Raw genomic sequence first — 19,049 nt, 5'->3', positions numbered from 1 at the left:
GACCCAGGGGACAGACGGGAAGGAGAGGAGAGGAGGGAGAATTTCTCCCCTTATTTCTAGGTAGCAGCATCTCCCAGTGGTCCTGAGTCAGCACAGTTAGTTGAGATTCTGCTTGGAGTTGAACCTCAGGCAAGTCACCAACTTCTCTGAGCCTCACGTCTTGTCTGAAAGAAACAACCTCCATTTTTGAATGCCTACTTTGTGCCAGGTTTTTTTCCTTCATTAACTCATTTAACCCTTCTTAGAATCCTGTAAGGTATGCATCATCATCTTCACTGTGACAAAAGGGAAAACCAGGGTCCAGAGAGATGCCCACAGAGACACATAGTAGTTGATGCCTCTCCTGGGGATCATAATACCTTCCTCATAAAATTGCTGTGAGGACCAAACTAGACAAGTCTAAAAGTGCTTAATCCAATGATCAATAAATACTAGTTGAATGCAATGTTTTTAATTGAAGAGTTTAAAATGATTTTGCTTCTTTGTCTTATTTTTATTCTTCTAAGTAGGGTCAGACAACCTCCTCACCACAAACTGGGGAGTTTCCCCCCGGTATCAGTTCGTAAATTAGTGAGCTGGGTACGACATACAACAGCTGCTTAGCTCTGCACACACCAGAATATAAGAGCTCCAGGGCTGCCTGGGATGTTTACTTCCAAAAGTAGAAATTAATGCTATAGAATTCTCAAAAATGCCAGGCACAGCATCCAGAACAGTGTGGACCTATTGCAGGTGCTCAAGAAAATTCCATTGAATGAATCCAGTTCTTAGTCCTTAAGTTGCTTACAGTATAGTTGGGAGAACACAATTTATATACAGAAAACCAATCAAAAACACACAAAAAAGAACTGCATTAAAAAATATCAGACATATGAACAAGAAGGGCAACATCAAGCCAAAGTCATTGTTTAAACGGCATCTCCTCAGAGAGGCTCTTCCGACCACCTGGTCTAAAATAGCATCCCCTTTACTCCTGATCCTTTGACTCTGCTTTATTTCCTTTATAGCACTTGTCACTGCTAAATGTTACATAATCTATTTGTCCATTGGTTTACTGTCCATCTTCCTCCATTATGGCGTACACTTCTTGAAGGTAGCAACTTCCTTTCACTCACTGCTCTTTTCCCAGCACCGAGACAATTCCTGGCCCATTGTACCCATTCAATAAATATCTATGGAATGAATGAATGCCTGAGCTAGTGGGGATGAATTTAAGTGAATGGTACAGATAACGCATGCTCTAAGGAATGGGATTGACTGGAGAAACCACAGCATGCTTCCTGGAAGATGCTGAGCTTAGCACCAAAATTGTCTATTTGTATTCTGTCTTGCCAACCAGTGTGTGAGCTCCTTACAATAGGGATCATGTCTTCTCATCTGCATTCCTGGTGCCCAGCACAAATCTTGGCACATAGTAAAAATTCTATATATATTTATTGAATAAGTGAGGAGAGCTGGATTCTGGGTTAGAGAAGACAAAGAATTTCATATTCTACTCGAAAAGAAGAGGTGCCCAAGCTCCCTGGAACCCAGATCCTAGGCAAATGCATGGACTGTGTACTTTCCTCAATCCAGGTCCTAACACACACCTCACCCCTAATTTGCCATTTCTGCCCCTGCCTAACCCTGCCAGCCATGCAAGCTGTACACAACAACGAGAAGGCCTTGGAGCTGCCAGAGGGGGCCGATGGTAAGAAAACAGCCATTGATGCCTTACCTGTTGGCTGTCGGGTCCTTGCTTCTTTCAGATAGTAGAGTGCTTTGTCATAGTCTCCAAGGTGATAGAAGGCCACACCAGACCTGTAAAGGGCCTTGAAGTTCTCGCCTTCCTTCTTCAGGACTTTGAGGCAATACTCCTTGACTCGTTCGTAGTTTACCAACTCAGCCTGCAGCAGGCAGGCTATGGAGGAAGCGAGAAAGAAGGGAAAAGGCCATCAACACAGCAGAATCTGAATGTCTCCCTTTGGTTCTCTCTCCCCATTCAGAGAAGGTTTAGTAGGGTTGGGGTTTTTCACTGGGGTTTATGCCATGGAATTGATGATCAAATAATCCTGGGTTCTAGGACTCAGTTTCATCACCCACAAGCTGTGTGACCTTGAGCAAGTTACTTAGCCTTGTCATATGGGTTGAGTTGTGTCCCCGGCAAAAGATATATTGGAGTCCTAACCCTTGGCACATCAGAATGTGACCTTATTTGGAAACAGAGTCTTTACAAAGGTGATCAAGTTAAAACAAAGTCATTGCATGGATCCTAATCCAATAGGACTGCTGTCCTTATAAAAAACACCCTATAGACTGAGTTTTTGTGTCCCTCCAAAATTCATATGTTGAAAACAAATGCCCAGTGTGACAGTATTTGGAGGTGGGGTCTTTCGGAAGCTCCGCCCTCATGACTGGGATTAGTGCTCTTAGAAAAGAGACCCCAGTGAGCTCCCTCGCCCCTTCTGCTACGTGAGGACACAGCGAGAAGATGACCATTTACAAACCAGGAAGTGGGCTCTCACCAGACCCTGAATCTGCCAGCACTTGACCTTGGACTTCCCAGCCTCCAGAACTGTGAGCCATAAATGTTGTTTGACCCCACCCGGTCTATGGTATTTTTACTATAGCAGCCCAAACGGACTAAGACAAAGGGGAAGTTTGGACACAGAGACAGATGCACACAGAGGAAATATGACGTGAGAGGCACAGGGAGGAGATGGCCGTTTATATGCCAAGGAATGACTGAGGCTACCAGAAGCTAGGAGAGAAGCATGAAACACATTCTTCCTCACGGACCTCAGAAGGAACTAGCCCTAACAACACCTTGATCCTGGACTCCTGGCTTCCAGAACTGTGTGTGGCAATAAATTTCTATTGTTTAAACCACCAGTTTATGAGACTTTTGTGGTGGCAGCTCTAGAAATAAGCTACAAGAGGCAATAACAATAGTAACTATGGCTAATATTTGTCAAATGCTTGCCTTGTGCCAGATGCTTGCCTCACTGTTTTACTTATATGAAAAATAATACATATAATCCTCAGAATACTATGATGCAGGTCATATTATTATTCCCATTTTACAGATGAGGAAGCTGAGGCCCAGAGAGGTTAAGTAATTTCCCAATGTCACGCAACATGAAAGAGGCGAGGCTGAGATTTAAATCAAAGTTGTCTGGCTGCAGAGCCCCACTTCTTTATTGAGCTGTTGAGGGGATTATATAAAATAATGGTCATAAAGTATTTACTACAGGGCTTGGCACATAATAAGTACCCAAAGTGTTATTTAATATTATTATAATTCTTTTCTGCCCCTGCACCACTGCAGTGATGACCTCCTCTGACTTTCTTAAAGTTCTCACTCATACATGTTTGTCTCTGCAGTTCCTGGTAGCAGGGGCCTTCTGATGCGCTAGTAACCTGTCTCACATGGGGCGCAACTCTGGACATGAGAAGTGTGTCCTCTTGCCCTGAGTGTCCTGGGCAAGAGGGCTAAGGCTGGCAGATGCCTATGGTGGGCCCCTCCTATTCCACAGTCAGCCATCTCTGAGTAAACCGTCTCCCCTTGAAGCTTTCTCTTACCTGCAAATAGCCACAGGGCCAGGACCAGGGGGCAGAAGCTTGTACAACCCTGGCGAGTGGGTGCCTCCTAAACTGTTGTGCGCTAAGAGCCTCACCTGCCTCACCCTGATCCCAGCCCAGCTCAGCAACCTCCGCCTCCATGGGATCACTCGAATATCTAGCAGGCACTAAGGGCAAAGAGGTGTGTTAGACACGCTGGAGGGATTACAAAAAAAGAAGGGGGAAAGACATCCATCTGCTTCTTCAAAGCGAATGAACACAGAGACTTAGAAGGCAAAACGGCGGCTTGGCGCCCAGCCCCGGCTGGTGGGATGGGGGAGAGGGCTCATGTACCGTTCCTTTGTGTTCAGGTCCAGGGGTCTAACGTCAGCTGTTTTGATCCCTTAAATAACTTTCCAGGGAAAAAAATCCCCCCAAATCCCTCAAACTCTTGCATTCTGAGGGGGAGGTGAACCACACAGTCTCTCAAGTTGGAGGTGTGAGAACCAGGAAGTGGAAGAGAACCAGCCCAGATCTAGAAACCAATCCATCAGGTTTCCCTGGCCAGAGGGCAGAAAGCCAAACAAGTCGACCGAAGCAATAGGCTGCCAAGCCGGTGGGCATGGGCGTGGGTGGCTGTTGTCACAGGGAACAGCAATAGCTGGCACGCCAGGGGGCCATCCCGCTGAGCTGATGCCACCAGCTCCCTTCCCCTCTCCTCCCTCAGCTGCGGGGCCTGCGGCTCTCTGCCCCGCTACCCCCATGATGCTGTTGGAGTCGGTGGTGCTTCCACAGCTCTGCAGACCGGGAGGGGTTTCTGTCAAGAGGTTTCCGCGTGTGAACCTCATTGGCTGCTACCTGAGTGGGACTCGGCGCCAACATCTGCTCCCAGAGCTAAAGGGTTTCCTGTCTGCAGCTTCCACGTGCCCCATCTGATGCCCTCTGCCAGCTTGAGAAGCCCTCTTCCTGTCCAGCCCTCTGTCTGCAAACAGACACTGCTGTTTGCTGACCGGAGCAGTCCAGGAAATGAACCTTTGTTTCTTTTAAAAACAGTTTTTGAATGTCCAAAATTGGAGGGAAAGGAAGCAGAAAGGCCTAGAAATGGAAAAGTACCCCGTTCCCCCCTCCCCCAACACCAACTCCCCAGGACAAAAGGAACAATAACAATTTCTGGGACTCATTCAGTGAAAATGTTTCGAATGCCCCTGCAGATCCAGTGGGAACTGTGATGTCTGGCTGCGGACCAGGGTTCAGACCTGGAGAGAGGTGGACCAGGTAGGTTACAGAGTGTGGAGCCCCTGCTGGCATTGGAAGCTGAGCCCAGGAAGACGGAGAAACCAGAGCTAGCTCAGGTCCAAACGGGCTGCCGTCCTGAAAGGCTGGGCCGAGAGGTGACATCCAGATAAGAAACCAGAGGGGCCAGGCCCAAGCTCTCAAGAGGGTCGAGGTGCAGGGGGTAAGAGACAGTTTGGAAAGCTGCCCTCAGCCAGACCTACAGGTGATTTTTAGGTACCTCTCTAGTTCCGGTGGGGAGCTGTTTGGGAAACGTATGACAAGCCCATGAGATAAGTAAGATGGGATGTTTGTAGGCACATTTGTTTTGGAGTTGAGGAAGTTAAGAAGGAGACGTTGAACAGCAGTCTCCTGATGTTCCTTCCATGTGCATATGCCCACCCCCAGGGCCCGGGGCTGCAGTGGATCCTGAGAAAGTCTGCCCTTTCCTCCTCTCAGTTGTTAATCTCTTCCCCTACGTCAGAGGTGGTACTCAGAACCTTACATATACCATGTCTTAATCCTCACAGCAACTCTATGAAACAGGTTCTATTTTTATGCATCTTTTACAGATGATGAAACCCAGTTCCAGAGAAATTAAGTAACCTGCTGAAAGTCACTCAATGAGGAGGTGGTAGAATTATGATATCTACCCACTTCTGCCAGGCTCCCAAGACTGTGCTCTTGATCATGGGCATCTGTGGGTCTGCACTTGAGACCCCTGGAAATCCACGTAACCTCTGGTAAAAGACAGGTCACCTCTGGAAACTACATTCCTCTGTGTTCTAGGGTCAACGAGGCAAAAAGTGATGCCTAACTGCACTGGGCACCACACTGAGCCCTGGGATCAGCAGATAAACCAAACATTCCACTCCATCCTGGAGCTGATGGACTGGTGGGGAAGGCAGATATTACATTATCTCAAATATCCATGTGCCAAGTCCTGTGAAGGAGAAGGGAAGAGTGGGAGCATACTGAGAGGGGAGACGCCCTCAACCAATATAAAGTATCATGGGAGGGCTTCTTGGAAGAAGTGGTATTTAAGTTGGGTTCCAAAGATTGAGTGTTTCTCAACCTCAGTACTGTAAACATTTTATGCTGGATAACTGTTAGTTGTGGGGGATGTCCTGTACATGGTAGGATGTTTAGCAATATCCCTGGCTTCTACCCCCTAGGTGCCAGTTGCAACAAGCAAAAAAATGTCTCCAGGTATTGCCAAATGTCTCCTGGGGTTAAAATCACCCATTTGAGAACTACTGATCTAGGTGGAAAGGAGAAAAAGCTTTCTAGGCAGAGCCGAGAGAGAGAGAAGAAGAGAGAGAGAGAGGTGCTCTCAGAAGCCATGTCTGGCTGGAGCAGAGAGACTGAAGGGGAGGGACGGAATAAAGCTGGAAAAACAAGATGAAACCTGAACACCCAGACCCTCTGATCCAAGGTGAGGATCTAGGACTTTATTCTTAGGGCAAGAGAAGATTTGGATGATGAAATGATGGTGACTAGTTTGACTCAAGTGGAGGAAGAAAGGCAGGAGGAAGGGATTAATTTAAGTGGCATCCGACAGATAGAACCAACTGGCATTAGGGAACTCCTGAATGTTACATTCATGTGACTAGAGCCCTTCATCCAGGAGATCTTAGACTGTCATTCTGGATTCACTGATGACCCAGGAGTGTTTTTCCACATTGTTGTAACCTGGTCTCTATTTGAATTAAGGTTTATGATACAATAGTCTCTGTGCTCTGCTACACAGCATGGATCAATATTTTACAGCACTGGGCTGGGAATCAGAAGAGCTGGATTCTAGTCCCACCTTTGCGACTAATGCTAAGATTAGGAAATCATTTTCCCTTTCTGGGCCTCAGTTTCCTATCCGTAACACACGGGGCCTGCACTTCACTGAATAATCTCTACCATTATTTCATTCTAACAGCCTAGGAACACAGCTGTCTGCCACTTAATAGAAGGGTGAAATTGTTTCACTGGCTCTTCTTCAAAAGGAATTCTGTTCTCCCTATTCCTATCGTGAGGCATCTTCTGTTGGGGATGACAATCAGAACTGGTGGGGAGGTGATCAAAAGGGCTTCTGTAACACAACTCTCCCGCAATGTGCAGATTTTTTTGCGTGGAGATTGGATTGTGTTCTGACGTGGTCTTCCCAAGCCAAGGCTCTGGGCCAGGATCTTCCCTGAAGGGAGTAAGCACTGCCACTGTCAGTCAGTCTCAGGAGAGGAGGCTGTGGATTTGGGGAGGCAGGTTACAGGCCAGATGGAGGCAGCCTGTTCTTGTCTGTGGCCTTGACTCTGCGTATACATTTGGATTCAAAGATGGAGTCATTCAGGGCTGGCCCTGTGGCCGAGTGGTTAAGATCGTGCACTCTGCTTCGGGGGCTCAGCGTTCATGGATTCGGATCCTGGGCACGGACCTATGCACCGCTCATTAAGCCATGCTGTGGCAGCATCCCACATAGAGGAACTAGAATGACCTACGAGTAGGATATACAACTATGTACTGAGGCTTTAGGGAGAGAAAGAAAGAAAAAAATAAGAGGAAGATTGGTAACAGATGTTAGCTCAGGGCCAATCTTCCTTACACACACACACACACAAAATGGGGAAACAGCGCTAAAAAAAAAAAAAAAAGATGGAGTCATTCAGTGGCAGAAGGGGTGCAGGGTGGGAAGACACATCCACAATGGACACAGGAAGATGGGCCTGGGCTCCGAAACACCAAATCTAGAAATCCTTTCAAAACAAATGTTATTAACTTTCTGGTCTCTGGGTCTTCTGAAAAGTCTGAATAAATGCTGCAGCATGGAATCCAACCTGTTGAGAACTGAGACAAGCTTCCATTCAAGCTTGGGAAGAAGTGCTAGAAGAGAAACAGCCTGCCCTTAGCCTCGTATGGTGACAGCAATGGTGGCCAGTGCAACTTATGAGAGAAAGGTAAATTAGGGGGACAAAAATTGGGGCTGTAAATCTTCAACCAACCTTCCCATGTGGAGACTCCTCTTCCACTGCCAACCTTGAGAGGTTAGGGCACGATTTTCTGAAAAGAGCTGGCAGGCTTTTTTAGCTCCACAAAGGAGCCTGTAGCAGGAGAAAGTTAGAGAAGTGGCAACCTAAAGAACCCTACTGCACACCCATGCATGCAGACAGAGGAAATCATACGATGTTGCCCAAACCAACCACACTGAGACCTCAGGCTAAACCATGCCAGATTCTCCTGGCTCTGGCACCTCTTTTGTTTTGCTTTTCCTGGTGCATGCAGGGCATAGTGACTGTCTGGGCAGAGTGCCACTCATTGGCATGAGATGAAGGGAAATGGGATGAGAGGAGGAAGAGCAAGTTCATGTAGCCCTTGGTTTTCTTCTTACAGCTGGTTCACTATAGTTTGCCTTTGCCCGTTGGACAGAAGGGAAGCATGGGCTGGATGGGAGGGAAGGAAAGACCCACCTGGGGCCAGGAGTGAGGAGAAGGAACCCAGTCTATGAGACCGCCTCACTTTTCTGGGTTGAATTGTGTCTCTCAAAAAGGTATGTTGGAGTCCTAATCCTCAATACCTCAGAATATTTGGAAAGAGGGTCTTTACAGGGATACTCAAATCAAAATGAGGTTATTAGGATGAACCCATATGCACTATGGCTGGTGTACTTATAAAACGGAGAAACCGGGACACAGAGACAAACCCCCACACAGGAAAGACGATGCGAATAGACATAGGATGAAGATGGCCATCCACAAGCCAAGGGACGCCTGAGGCTGCCAGAAGGTAGGAAAGAAGCCAGGAATAGCTTCTACCTCACAGCCCTCAGACGGAACCAACCGTGTCAACACCTTAATCTCGGACTCCTAGCCTTCAGAAATGGGAGACAATAAATTTCTGTTATTTTAAGCCACTCAATTTCTGGTACTTCGTTATGGCAGCCCTAGGGAACTAATCCACCTTGCTGGTCATTCCTTTGGGAGGCGGGCCCAGGAAATGGCTACTACCTCAACGGGGGAAATTTTCCCCAAAGCTAATCAAATTTATTTGATTGGTTTTCAAATTTATTTCAAAGGGCAAAGGCATAGTAGTAAAGCGGAAGGAGCTTGGATGTGGGCAGAGGTGACATTCAGAATATTGAACAACCGCTATGGGTCCTAACCAAGCTGAATAGGCACATAGTATAGTGCCAGTTCTGGGGTGTTCTGGCTGCACATCAATGCTGGACCTGGAGATACCGTCTTGGGCTGGCATCCAAGCCCTGCCACCTACTAGCCCAGGCCCTTGGGCATGTTACTTAATCTCCCTGGGTCTCCTTCTTCTCATGTGTTAAATGAAGATAATGATACCTATTTTGTGGGAACTTTTGTGATGAGAAAATGAGATAATTAATGTATGTGACATGCCTCACACAGTGCTAGGCACAGAAGCTGATTCTCATAAATGCCAGTTCTTTACGAAGCCATTTGTCAAATATGGTTTCCCCAGCAATGTGCACATTCATTAGAAAAAATTTCCATTTTGAGTCCTACACACAACATATGATACACACACGAAGCTATAGCTTAGTTTAAAGCAAATTTTTCAGAATGGTCAGATACATTTTGGAGGGTGATTTTAGAGGGTGTTTCTATGGCAGAGCAATGGGAATGTAGCGTGTGCAGTGAAATGACGGTAAGTTTGACTTATGAGGCTCCGTATCCAGGACTGCAATGACCCACTAGTTTCACCTTTCCATCAAAGTGCTGATTTTCTCTTCCGTGTACACAGATGCTTGCATTCAGAGTTCTGAAAACAACTCTTTTCTTTTGATTTCTCATTTTTGTTTCATGGTCTAGGATGTACATAAACTCACACTGGCCCCAAACGTTTCCCAAATCTAGGTTTGATGCTTGGTTTTACTGACCAGCTTTCCTTTCAAAAGTGTGTTTTCCCTGTTGGAGGTGGGTGGGTAGATGCAGAGAACATTACAAAAGCAGCTTTGCAGCAAGAAAGAGGGCAAGAGGGAAAGAATGGGGTGGGGTTCCAGGCCTGTTTTCTTCTCACTTACAGATTAGACGGGCTCTGAGTCAACAGTTGGTCCTACCTGCCCTCACCCCCACCACACACACACACCCCTGCTACCTGTCTCAGCTCCTTCCTCCCCCACGAATGGATTCCAGTCAGTATCTGGCTGACAGTTTTATGGATGGGGTTGGGGATGGACCCAAAGTCACTGGGCTCCTCTAGAGTCCTAATAATTCAGGAAAGCGAGGAGTTCTAAAAGCCAGCTGTGGCAGGAAAATTAATGGGCCTGGCTCTTGACTCTACAGGGCATGAGAGAGCCTATGAGGGAAGAGGGAAGTATTTTTAGCAGAGAAATGGCTGGCTACTTTCAGTGTCTCTGAGCTAGTTGATTTAAGGCAGTGTCCCCAGCAGTGGTACTCACTCAGGTGTCCTTGGATTAAAACACCTCACCTCTGAGGGTCTCAGTGTTGAAGTGGGTAAAAATGAAGGTAATTATGGTTGCTGTTGACCTTTTCCTTGAAGACTCGTTGGCAGGATGAAGAAAGTCAGTGTTTCCCAAGCGCCAGACCCTGACGTCTGGCAAGAAACCCACAGACAAATGTTTCTCATTAAATCATCCATGGAAACTTATTTAGCATGGAGATTCTCAGACCCCATGCCCAGTGACGCAGACTCCAAAGAGCTAGAGTGGAGCCCAGTAATCTGTATTTTTAATAAGTCCCCAGTGGGCGCCTGCAGGTGGGCCTCCTCACCTCCTTTCTAGCATTTTAGAATTTGTTTCTTAAGGACCATCCAGTTGGTTAAACCGTGAGAGCCCAGGACAGATAAGGGGAGCTCCAGGATTACACACAAGGGCAAAGAGGTCCCAGATGGCCAAATCCTAGAGCTGGAAATTTGCACCATAGGCAAACAATTATCTCAGACAGACAGTCAACTTGTGACATTTTGGGCTTTTCTCTTCTTAGTGATTAGAGACTTCTTGCTGGAGAACAGGAGCCCAGGCCAGGGAAACGGGGAAACAGGGCAGAAGGGCTGAGATGCTCCACAATGAGTCATGAGTCAGGAGAATCAAGTCCTGTGCCAGTCGGCAGTATTCATCCATCCTCCCAGAAGGGTAACAAGAGTAAGAGCAGGTAACTTTTATTAAACATGAATGGGCCAGACACTGTTCTAAGCATTAGCTGATTTAATCTTGACAACAGGGGCTGGCCCGGTGGCGCAGCGGTTAAGTTCTCACGTTCTCCATCTCAGCAGCCTGGGGTTCGCCGGTTCGGATCCCGGGTGTGGACATGGAACCGCTTGGCACGCCGTGCTGTGGTAGGCGTCCCACATACAAAGTAGAGGAAGATGGGCACGGATGTTAGCTCAGGGCCAGGCTTCCTCAGCAAAAAGAGGAGGATTGCCAGCAGATGTTAGCTCAGGGCTAATCTTCCTCAAAACACAGAGTAAATCTTGAAAACAACCTATGGGGTAGGTTCTAGTATTTTGCCCATTTTCCAGATGGGGAAACTGAGGCCAGAAGTTCAGTCACTTGCCCAAAATTAGTAAGTGTCAGGGACAGGATTTGAACCTAAGCCATTTGGCACCTGAGACTGTGCTCTTAAGCATCACACACACGCTGCCCTCCTAGGTTGCTCAACTGCCTATAATGAATTTTAATGCCATGCCCTCATTAGACAGATTTGAGGCATGAGTTCTGCTTCTTGTGAGGAGTAAGGGTGAGATGGTGCCAAACTGTGCTCACTTTATATATTTCTCATCTGGTAGCTTCCAATATAATTCTCCAAGACCCTCAACTCCACTTGTTTCTCTACATTCAAAAAGAAAAGCAAACAAACAAAACCAAATGCAATTTCTACCAAGGCTTTTTCTGTTTTTCTAAGTTCTAAAACCAGCAACATCTTCAGTTCCATTGAGAGTCTGCCGTTATCCTAGTAGGGCTGACATGACACGTCTCTGGTTTCTTCCTGAAACAACTCCTACCTTAGCTGGTGCTTGAAAAACTAATCCCCACAATATTACTTTTTAATTGAAATTTTTATTGAGATAATTGTAGATTCACATACAGTTGTAAGAAATAATACAGAGAGATCCCCTGTAGGCTTTAACCCAGTTTTCCCCCAATGGTAACATCCTGTAAAACTATAGTGCAATATATTCACTATAACATTGACAGTGATACAATCCACAGATCTCATTCAGATTTTCCTAGCTTAACTTGTACTCATTTGTGTGTGCGTGTGTGTGTGTGTGTGTACGTGTGTGTGTTTACCTATATAATTTTATCACCTATGTGAGTTCCTATATCTACCTCTAAAGTTAATTTATGGAACAGTCCATCACCATGAGGATCCCTTCTGCCCTTTTATAACTACAACCATGTCCCTCCCGTATCCCCACCTCCTCTTTAACCCCTGACATCAGATCTGTTCTCCATTTCTAAAATTTTGTCATTTCAAAGTGTTATCAAGATGGAATCACACAGTATGAAGTCTTTCAGATTTGGCTTTTTTTCACTCAGCACAATCTCCTTAAGATGCATCCAAGTTGTTGCATGTATCAACAGTTAATTCCTTTTTCTTGTTAAGTAGTACGCCATGGCATGATGTACTGTAGTTTGACCATTCATCTGTTGAAGGACATCTGGGTTGTTTCCAGTTTTTGTTATTATGAATAACACTGCTATGAGCAGTCATGGACAGCTTTCATTTCTCTAGGACAAATGCCCAAGGGTGCAATTCCTGGGTCATGAGGAAAAGCCTTCAGTCTCTCACCATTTAGTATGATTTCAGCTTTGGTTTCTTTGCAGATGCACTCTATCAAGACAGGTAATTCCCCTCTATTTCTAACTTGCTGAGAACTTATTATTCTTCTGAAATACCTGTGAATTATAGCACACCCTTGCCTAATGGTAATGCTTTCACAGAACATGTTGGCTAGTCTTTTTCTAACGAGGTCAGATCTACAGGTATGGTCCTCAAGTGGACCCTTTAGTTTTCCCAAGAATAAAATTATTTTCACAGCCACATACGTAGATCCTGCCCATCTTTGCAGTTATTTATGAAACATGTCTTCTTTGCCCTTTCAGACAAGCATCTACAGGGCATCTTTAAATCCCCACAGACCAAAACCACATCACAGTGGTTTGCACATATTGTACACTCAATAAGTAGCAATACCTAATATTTGTATAGTGTTTGACAAATCACCTCACCTTGACAGTGACTCTGGGGAATAGGTGTTATTGGTCCTCCTTCTAGTAGCTAAGGTTTAAGGAAGTTAAGTCACTTGCTAAGGCCATCTGACTTGTAGGGAAAGAGCCAGGGTTGTCTAAGCCCAAGTCCCATGTTGGTTCTACTCCAGCAGAGCTGGTGGTAAAGAGTGGAAACCTGGACTGGCTGATCTCTAAAGGTCTTTTCCAAGTCTAAGGCACTGAGAAGCTATGACAAAAGAAGGATGGCTGACTCAGGGAGTTAGCATCCCACAAGTGACAGTATCTTTGGTCACACTGTACTTGCCCTGCGTGGGGTCCAGATAAAGAGTTCTCCCACTACTGCAGCTGCTGCTTCCACTACCAGGAATCGCTGGGCTTTATCTAGCGGACTAACTCTGATTCCATTCACATTAATTTCTGACCTTCTATGTTTCCAATCTAGCACATTCTTGCACTTGACTCAAACAAATATTGGCGAATGTTTCTTTTGTTTTGTTTTAACAATAATATCTTTACAGATCTCTTTTTTTCAGCATTACCAAGCTGCTCTTTGTTTTCCCACCCTTTGAATTCTTCACCTGGATGCCCCCAGCGTTCAAGGGCTGCTTGATTGAGGGCTGCTGCATCCCTCTCACCATCACCAAACAATCCTGGGCAGAGGCTCTTAGTAAACTTAATCAGTAAAGATTCATTCATCATGGCCTGTGCCTGAGGCTTCATAAGGAAAATGGAGAGCATTCAAAAGATATTGATATCTTCAAGGAGTTTATATTCTTCTTATTTACCCTTTGTTGGCCAGTACTTAGCTGTCATAGTGGCAGGTAAAAGAGCTAAGGTGAAAAACCAGTCTAAAAATCTTACACACGGAGGGCTTAAGTTGACAGTCCTTTAAGGGATATCAGAATCTGCTCAAGGGAGTTTCAGGGACAAAGGCTGAGGTCAGTTCAGCCTTGTGGTGCCTGTCACATGCCACCGTTCATGAGGGAAGGCAGAGACCTAGGTGCTATGGCAGCATACTTACAAGTTATCCCATCCATGGCTCCTAACACTCACTCTTGACCTCATTGTGTACACACAGAGAAGGGAGTAGTAGGAAGAAGGTAGGACAGGATTGTTGTTCATTGGAGTCTTCATTAACATCCCTTTCTTGGGTTGGAAGTGGACTCTGGAATGGCCAGCAGGGCCATTTGGAATGTAACGAGTATATACCCTGAAATATTCAGAAGAAACCCATTGTCTCCTATTATCTTTACTTTATTGGCTCTGGCCAAGGACACATGTCATTCCCATTGGCAGGATTCCTGAGCCAGGGTCGGGGAAAATCTCAGAAGCCAAAATTCCATGCTGTTCTCCTTTTGGACTTTAAAGAACATCTCTCCTATTCTGGTCACCTCTCCCACCATCCCTCCATGACCCCAGCAACGTCTCTCCTGTTCCTGTTGCCTCTCTACCATCCTTCCATGACACCAGTGCAAATATCACGTCACCAGATATGTTTGGGGATAAGTTAGTTAACAGGCACACGTGTAGCAGAAAGAGCACTCCCATGGCCTCTCTGTGGCAGCACAGTGTGTAGCAGCAAAGTGCTGGAAATAACCTAAATATCCATCAGTAGCAGACTGGTTAAATAATAACGGGACATTGGTACAATGGAGCATGACATAGACATTAAAATCAGGCTGTAGAAAAATATGTAATGACACTGAAAAATGTTTTCAGTGGAAAATACTGGTGGAAAAAACGAAGGTTGTAAAAGTTTGTAAAGTACAACCTGAATCTTGTGAAAAATAAATGTGTGTGTGTATATCAGTGCAAAGAATTTGTAATAGCAGGCATCAGATTTCCTCTTATGGAAGAAATTATCTTTTTCTGTTTTAGAATACCCTTATCAACTGCCTCCGTGGGGAAGGTGAAGATTTGAGATCAGCTGGAGGCAAATTAGGTGGATGAAAAGATGGCCAGACTGCTCTGCACATGAAATGGCAGGAATTTGAGGGCGGGAGAACCGAAGAAGGGGAGAAAGGCTGGAGGGGAAAAAAAGAACCTGAGAAGCATGGTAGGTAGTTGGAACCTGCCAAAACAGGTAAGTGGACGATAAGGAATTCCTGGTAGTCTGATGGCCAAATGAGCTTTAGGAAAAAGAATTTCCAATAGTCAATTTTTGGGATGTAAACTCCTTCTGTATCCCGTAACTTTCAGTAAAATCTGGTATGACATAAAGCCTGATGCGGTGGTGCTGTGGGATATGAAAGGGAAGACGCAAAGAGGGGAAGTAGACGCCCTGGCTGACACCAGGTAGAGTGAGCAGCACCCTGTGGGGGCAGAGGGGAAGAAAGGAGACCAGGGGTCCACAGCACAGAGGAGACAAACTCCTTCTTTCCTAAATAAACTGGAGAAAGGTAGAACTGGAAGTGGGCCGGCTGACATTTGTTTTACATATACATGTTTCAATACACTCAGAAGAAAGACTGGAAGGAAATAAACCCAAAGAGGAAAGAGTTGGCATCTTGGGGTGGTGGATGACAAGTGGGTTTTACTTCCTTCTTTGAATTTCCTTTATTTTCAGTATCTTCTACAACTACAATGTTTTACTTTTGTAATTAGAAAACTATTAAAAAAAATCACCTCTGCCCATTATGTCTTGATGAAAGCAGGGGTGGAACTCAGGAGGGGAGGTGTGGAGAAGGCTTCTGAAGGGTTTCCTGAGCATGGTCATGGGCACTGCCTGTTCATGGGCACTGCCTGTTCATGGGCACTGCCTTGGGGAGCCCTAGGTCATGAGAGGACCCTAGGCATGATGGGGGAGGAGAGCCTGTAGGGGGATTAAAAGGAGGGCCCAAGGGACACACCTGCTGGTGCTTCCACCCTCAGAACACCTGCTCAAGCCAGGGGCTTTCTTCATCCGGCACCACGAAGGAAGCTCCATAGGCTGGCCCCAGCATGACGCGCAAGAGGGCAGGTAGTGCAGGCGTGAGGCCGCCAGCCTTGCAGCCTCTCCCACAGATGGCCTCTCTCACAGAGGCCTTGCCTTCCTCCATTTCCCCTTCCCACCAGCAAGCTTTCTCAGTTGTAAAGCTCCCCAGGGAACCCAACTGATCACAGCATGTATCTTCTCTTCCTGGCAAATCCTTGTTCTCTCCTCTCAGACTTGGAACTGGTCTGACTCATGAGAGAGAGAGCCCAGGTTCTGTCATTGCCAGTTCAGTTCAAAGAAAGGGTCGGAGAATCCTGGGGCAGAGTAGGGAGCGTGGCAGAGAACAGACACTGTCTGACTGAGGCTTACCTGCTTGCACAATCTCAGGCCAGAGACATGTTGGCCTAGAACCCAGCAGTTCCTGTTTCCTGGACACACCTATATCCTGAGAAGCTGGAAGCAGGCACGGGCCCCATCACCCAAGGGCCCTTGGTTCTGCTGGAGCTCAGCTGCCCTTCAGAGGAGGCCTGGGGGGTTACTTGTTCACTCAGCCTTCCAGGCCCAGGAACGAACACACCAGCTAGGAAACACCTATGTCAAAGGATGTTGGTTCACATCCTGCCCTGGAGCCACTTAGGGACGTGGAACTTCCCCTGACCCCTCTTTGTCCTGCTGTTTCCTCACTTGCTTCCCACATTCCCCACAGCCTCCTTTGCTGAGTCCTTTTTCCCTCCCCTCTCGCATGCTTTCCTGACTTAGTCCATCTTGGAGTAGGAGTTAGATTTACCTCTAACCTTCATTTATGAAGCATCTGTTATGTGCCAGGCACTGTGCTTCGCACGTATGCGTGTGTCATTTAATTTCAATCACCATCAGAATCCTGTGCAGTGCATATTATTACTCCCATGCTGTAATGGAAACAGAAGCTCACAGAGGTTGGGACCTGTCCAAGGTGAATGAAGGAGTCAATGGGATGTCAGGATTCAAATCCAGATTCTCTTCTGCTAAGTAAAGTTCTCTCCTATTAGGCCACATTGCCCTGCAGATTTTCTGGGGTCCAGGTCTGCTGCCTGTCTGTTCCTCTGTGTTCTGTCTCTTTCTTTCCATCCTCATGGGCAGACACAGGGTTATAGCCTTCTTCCTATGTAGGTATCAGAAAGACTCCACACAAGTTCCCAATGATCCAGCGGCCTCTACAACCCAGAGGTACAGGTCCATTCAAGAAGGGAGCTCAGTTCTGACACAGCAGGAGCAATAGGCCCAGAATCACATCCCAAAATGTTCAGATCTGGCCCAGACGCTCAGGGTTCTCCAGTCTTGGGCCCAGAGTGGCAACTCTCTGAATCCCTATAACTTAGCCTGCAACTGTTCCCTGGAACTCTTGGCCCTGCCAGTCCATTTCTTAAAAAGCTTTTTTTTCTTGCCACCAGGACTTCATGGTCTAATGTAGCCAGTATTGCCAGGTCTTTGATGTTGAAGTCTGAATTTCGTAATAATTTGGGAAGATACAGAAGCAATCGGTAATATTTGGTGCCATCAACTTAGATTCGAGGGCCCAGATAATATTTTATATAGGCTTCCAGTCCATCCCCTGGGTTCTCTCAGAGACAGTCTGTCTGACTCTACTACCCTGGAGGGCTGTGAGGTCCCTTATTTTGCTTTATGCCCAAATTTGCAAGGGTTACCTTGGAAAGCTTAGTTGAGATCTTTTAATAATTGTTTGTCAGCACATACCAGTAAAGTGGAATAAAAGAGAGCTTGTTTCCTGTTTCCTTCCTAAATCTGGCTACTCCCAGAGAGAGAGGCCAAGGCGGGATGGGACTAGAGGGCTTTCAAAATCCTAGATGGTTCAACACTTCTGAAAGGAGACTTGGAGGGCATCTGACCCAACCCCCTTTGTTTATATATGGGGAAACTGAGTCTCAGAGTGATGTGACTTGTCCAAAGTCACAGAGCAAGCTAGCAGCAGAGTCTGGACTAGAATACTGGTTCTTACTCCCCCATGCGATGGTTTTGAGAACAGAGAAGGTTTAGATTTGGGCTGTGAAAAGCCACGACAAGCATCTAGTAACGCTTTGATGAACAAGTGAGCTTCCTTCTGGGGATTTCCTAGACTCAGAGGCCACCAAGAATCTTGGACCTTGAGGTCCCATACTGCCCCTTCCTCAACACCAGAGTCACACCACTGATGTTCAGGACCAGTTTATATCACAAGTGCTGACCCAACTCTCTTCCTAACTAACTAACGTGCTCTGAGTCCAGAGGGGAGCTACACTACTGTGGGGTCCCATGCTGCCAGGATCTAGCCCTGTATGTGGATTGGAGTTGGAGGGCACTTCAGAGGGTGATGAGTCATATTATGGGATATTAAGAGAAAGTTTGGGGTTTGGGATAATTTTTGTGTTACTGGCAGACAAGGATAGACAAGGCACAGATAATATGCAGAATGGCATTAAAAATTATGTGTTTAAGGTGGGTTTTCTTCAAAAAAATAAAAAGAAGAAAGCAGAAACTACCCATAATTTCTCTACACAGATAACCCTGTCATCATTTTTTCTTAAAAAATAAAAGCAATAATGCATATAGTTAGAAAAGTCAAACATCACTGAAAGATTTAAAATAAAAAGTTACAAAAAGACATGGAGGAAACTTAAATGCATTTTACTAAGTGAAAGAACCCAATCTAAAAAGGCTACATATTGTACGATTCCAACTACATGACATTCTGGAAAAGGCAAAACTATGGAGACAGTAAGAAGATTAGTGGTTGCCAGGGGTTGGAGGTGGAGGTTAAGAGATCAACGGGCAGAGCAAAGAGGATGTTTAAGGCAGTGAAAACACTCTGTATGATAATACAATGATGGATACATGTCTTTATACATTTGTCTAAACCCATAGAATATACAACACAAGAGTGAACCCGAATGTAAACTATGGGCTTTGGGTGATAATGATGTGTCAATGGGGTTCATCAATTGTAACAAATATACCACTCTGGTGGGGGATGTTGATAATGGGGGAGGCTGTGCACCTGTAGGGCAGGGACTAGATGAGACATCTCTGTTCCTTTCCCTCAATTTTGCTGTGAACCTTAAACTGCCCTAAAAACAATAAAATCTT

General features: G+C 45.9%; 1 protein-coding gene across 1 annotated transcript in view; it reads right to left on the bottom strand.

Moving 5' to 3' along the window:
- Positions 1-19,049, bottom strand: part of TTC9 (tetratricopeptide repeat domain 9) — a 33,277-nt gene that overhangs the window by 4,483 nt on the left and 9,745 nt on the right. The window contains exon 2 of the mRNA XM_008508569.2: positions 1,718-1,900. Coding sequence (XP_008506791.2) covers positions 1,718-1,900 — 183 coding nt within the window. The remainder of the gene's footprint in view (positions 1-1,717; positions 1,901-19,049) is intronic.

This window comes from Equus przewalskii, chromosome 25, assembly GCF_037783145.1.
Source record: "Equus przewalskii isolate Varuska chromosome 25, EquPr2, whole genome shotgun sequence".
Taxonomy (NCBI): domain Eukaryota; kingdom Metazoa; phylum Chordata; class Mammalia; order Perissodactyla; family Equidae; genus Equus; species Equus przewalskii.
Note: the sequence above shows the minus strand (reverse complement) of the source record. Positions and strands in the feature narration are given on the sequence as shown.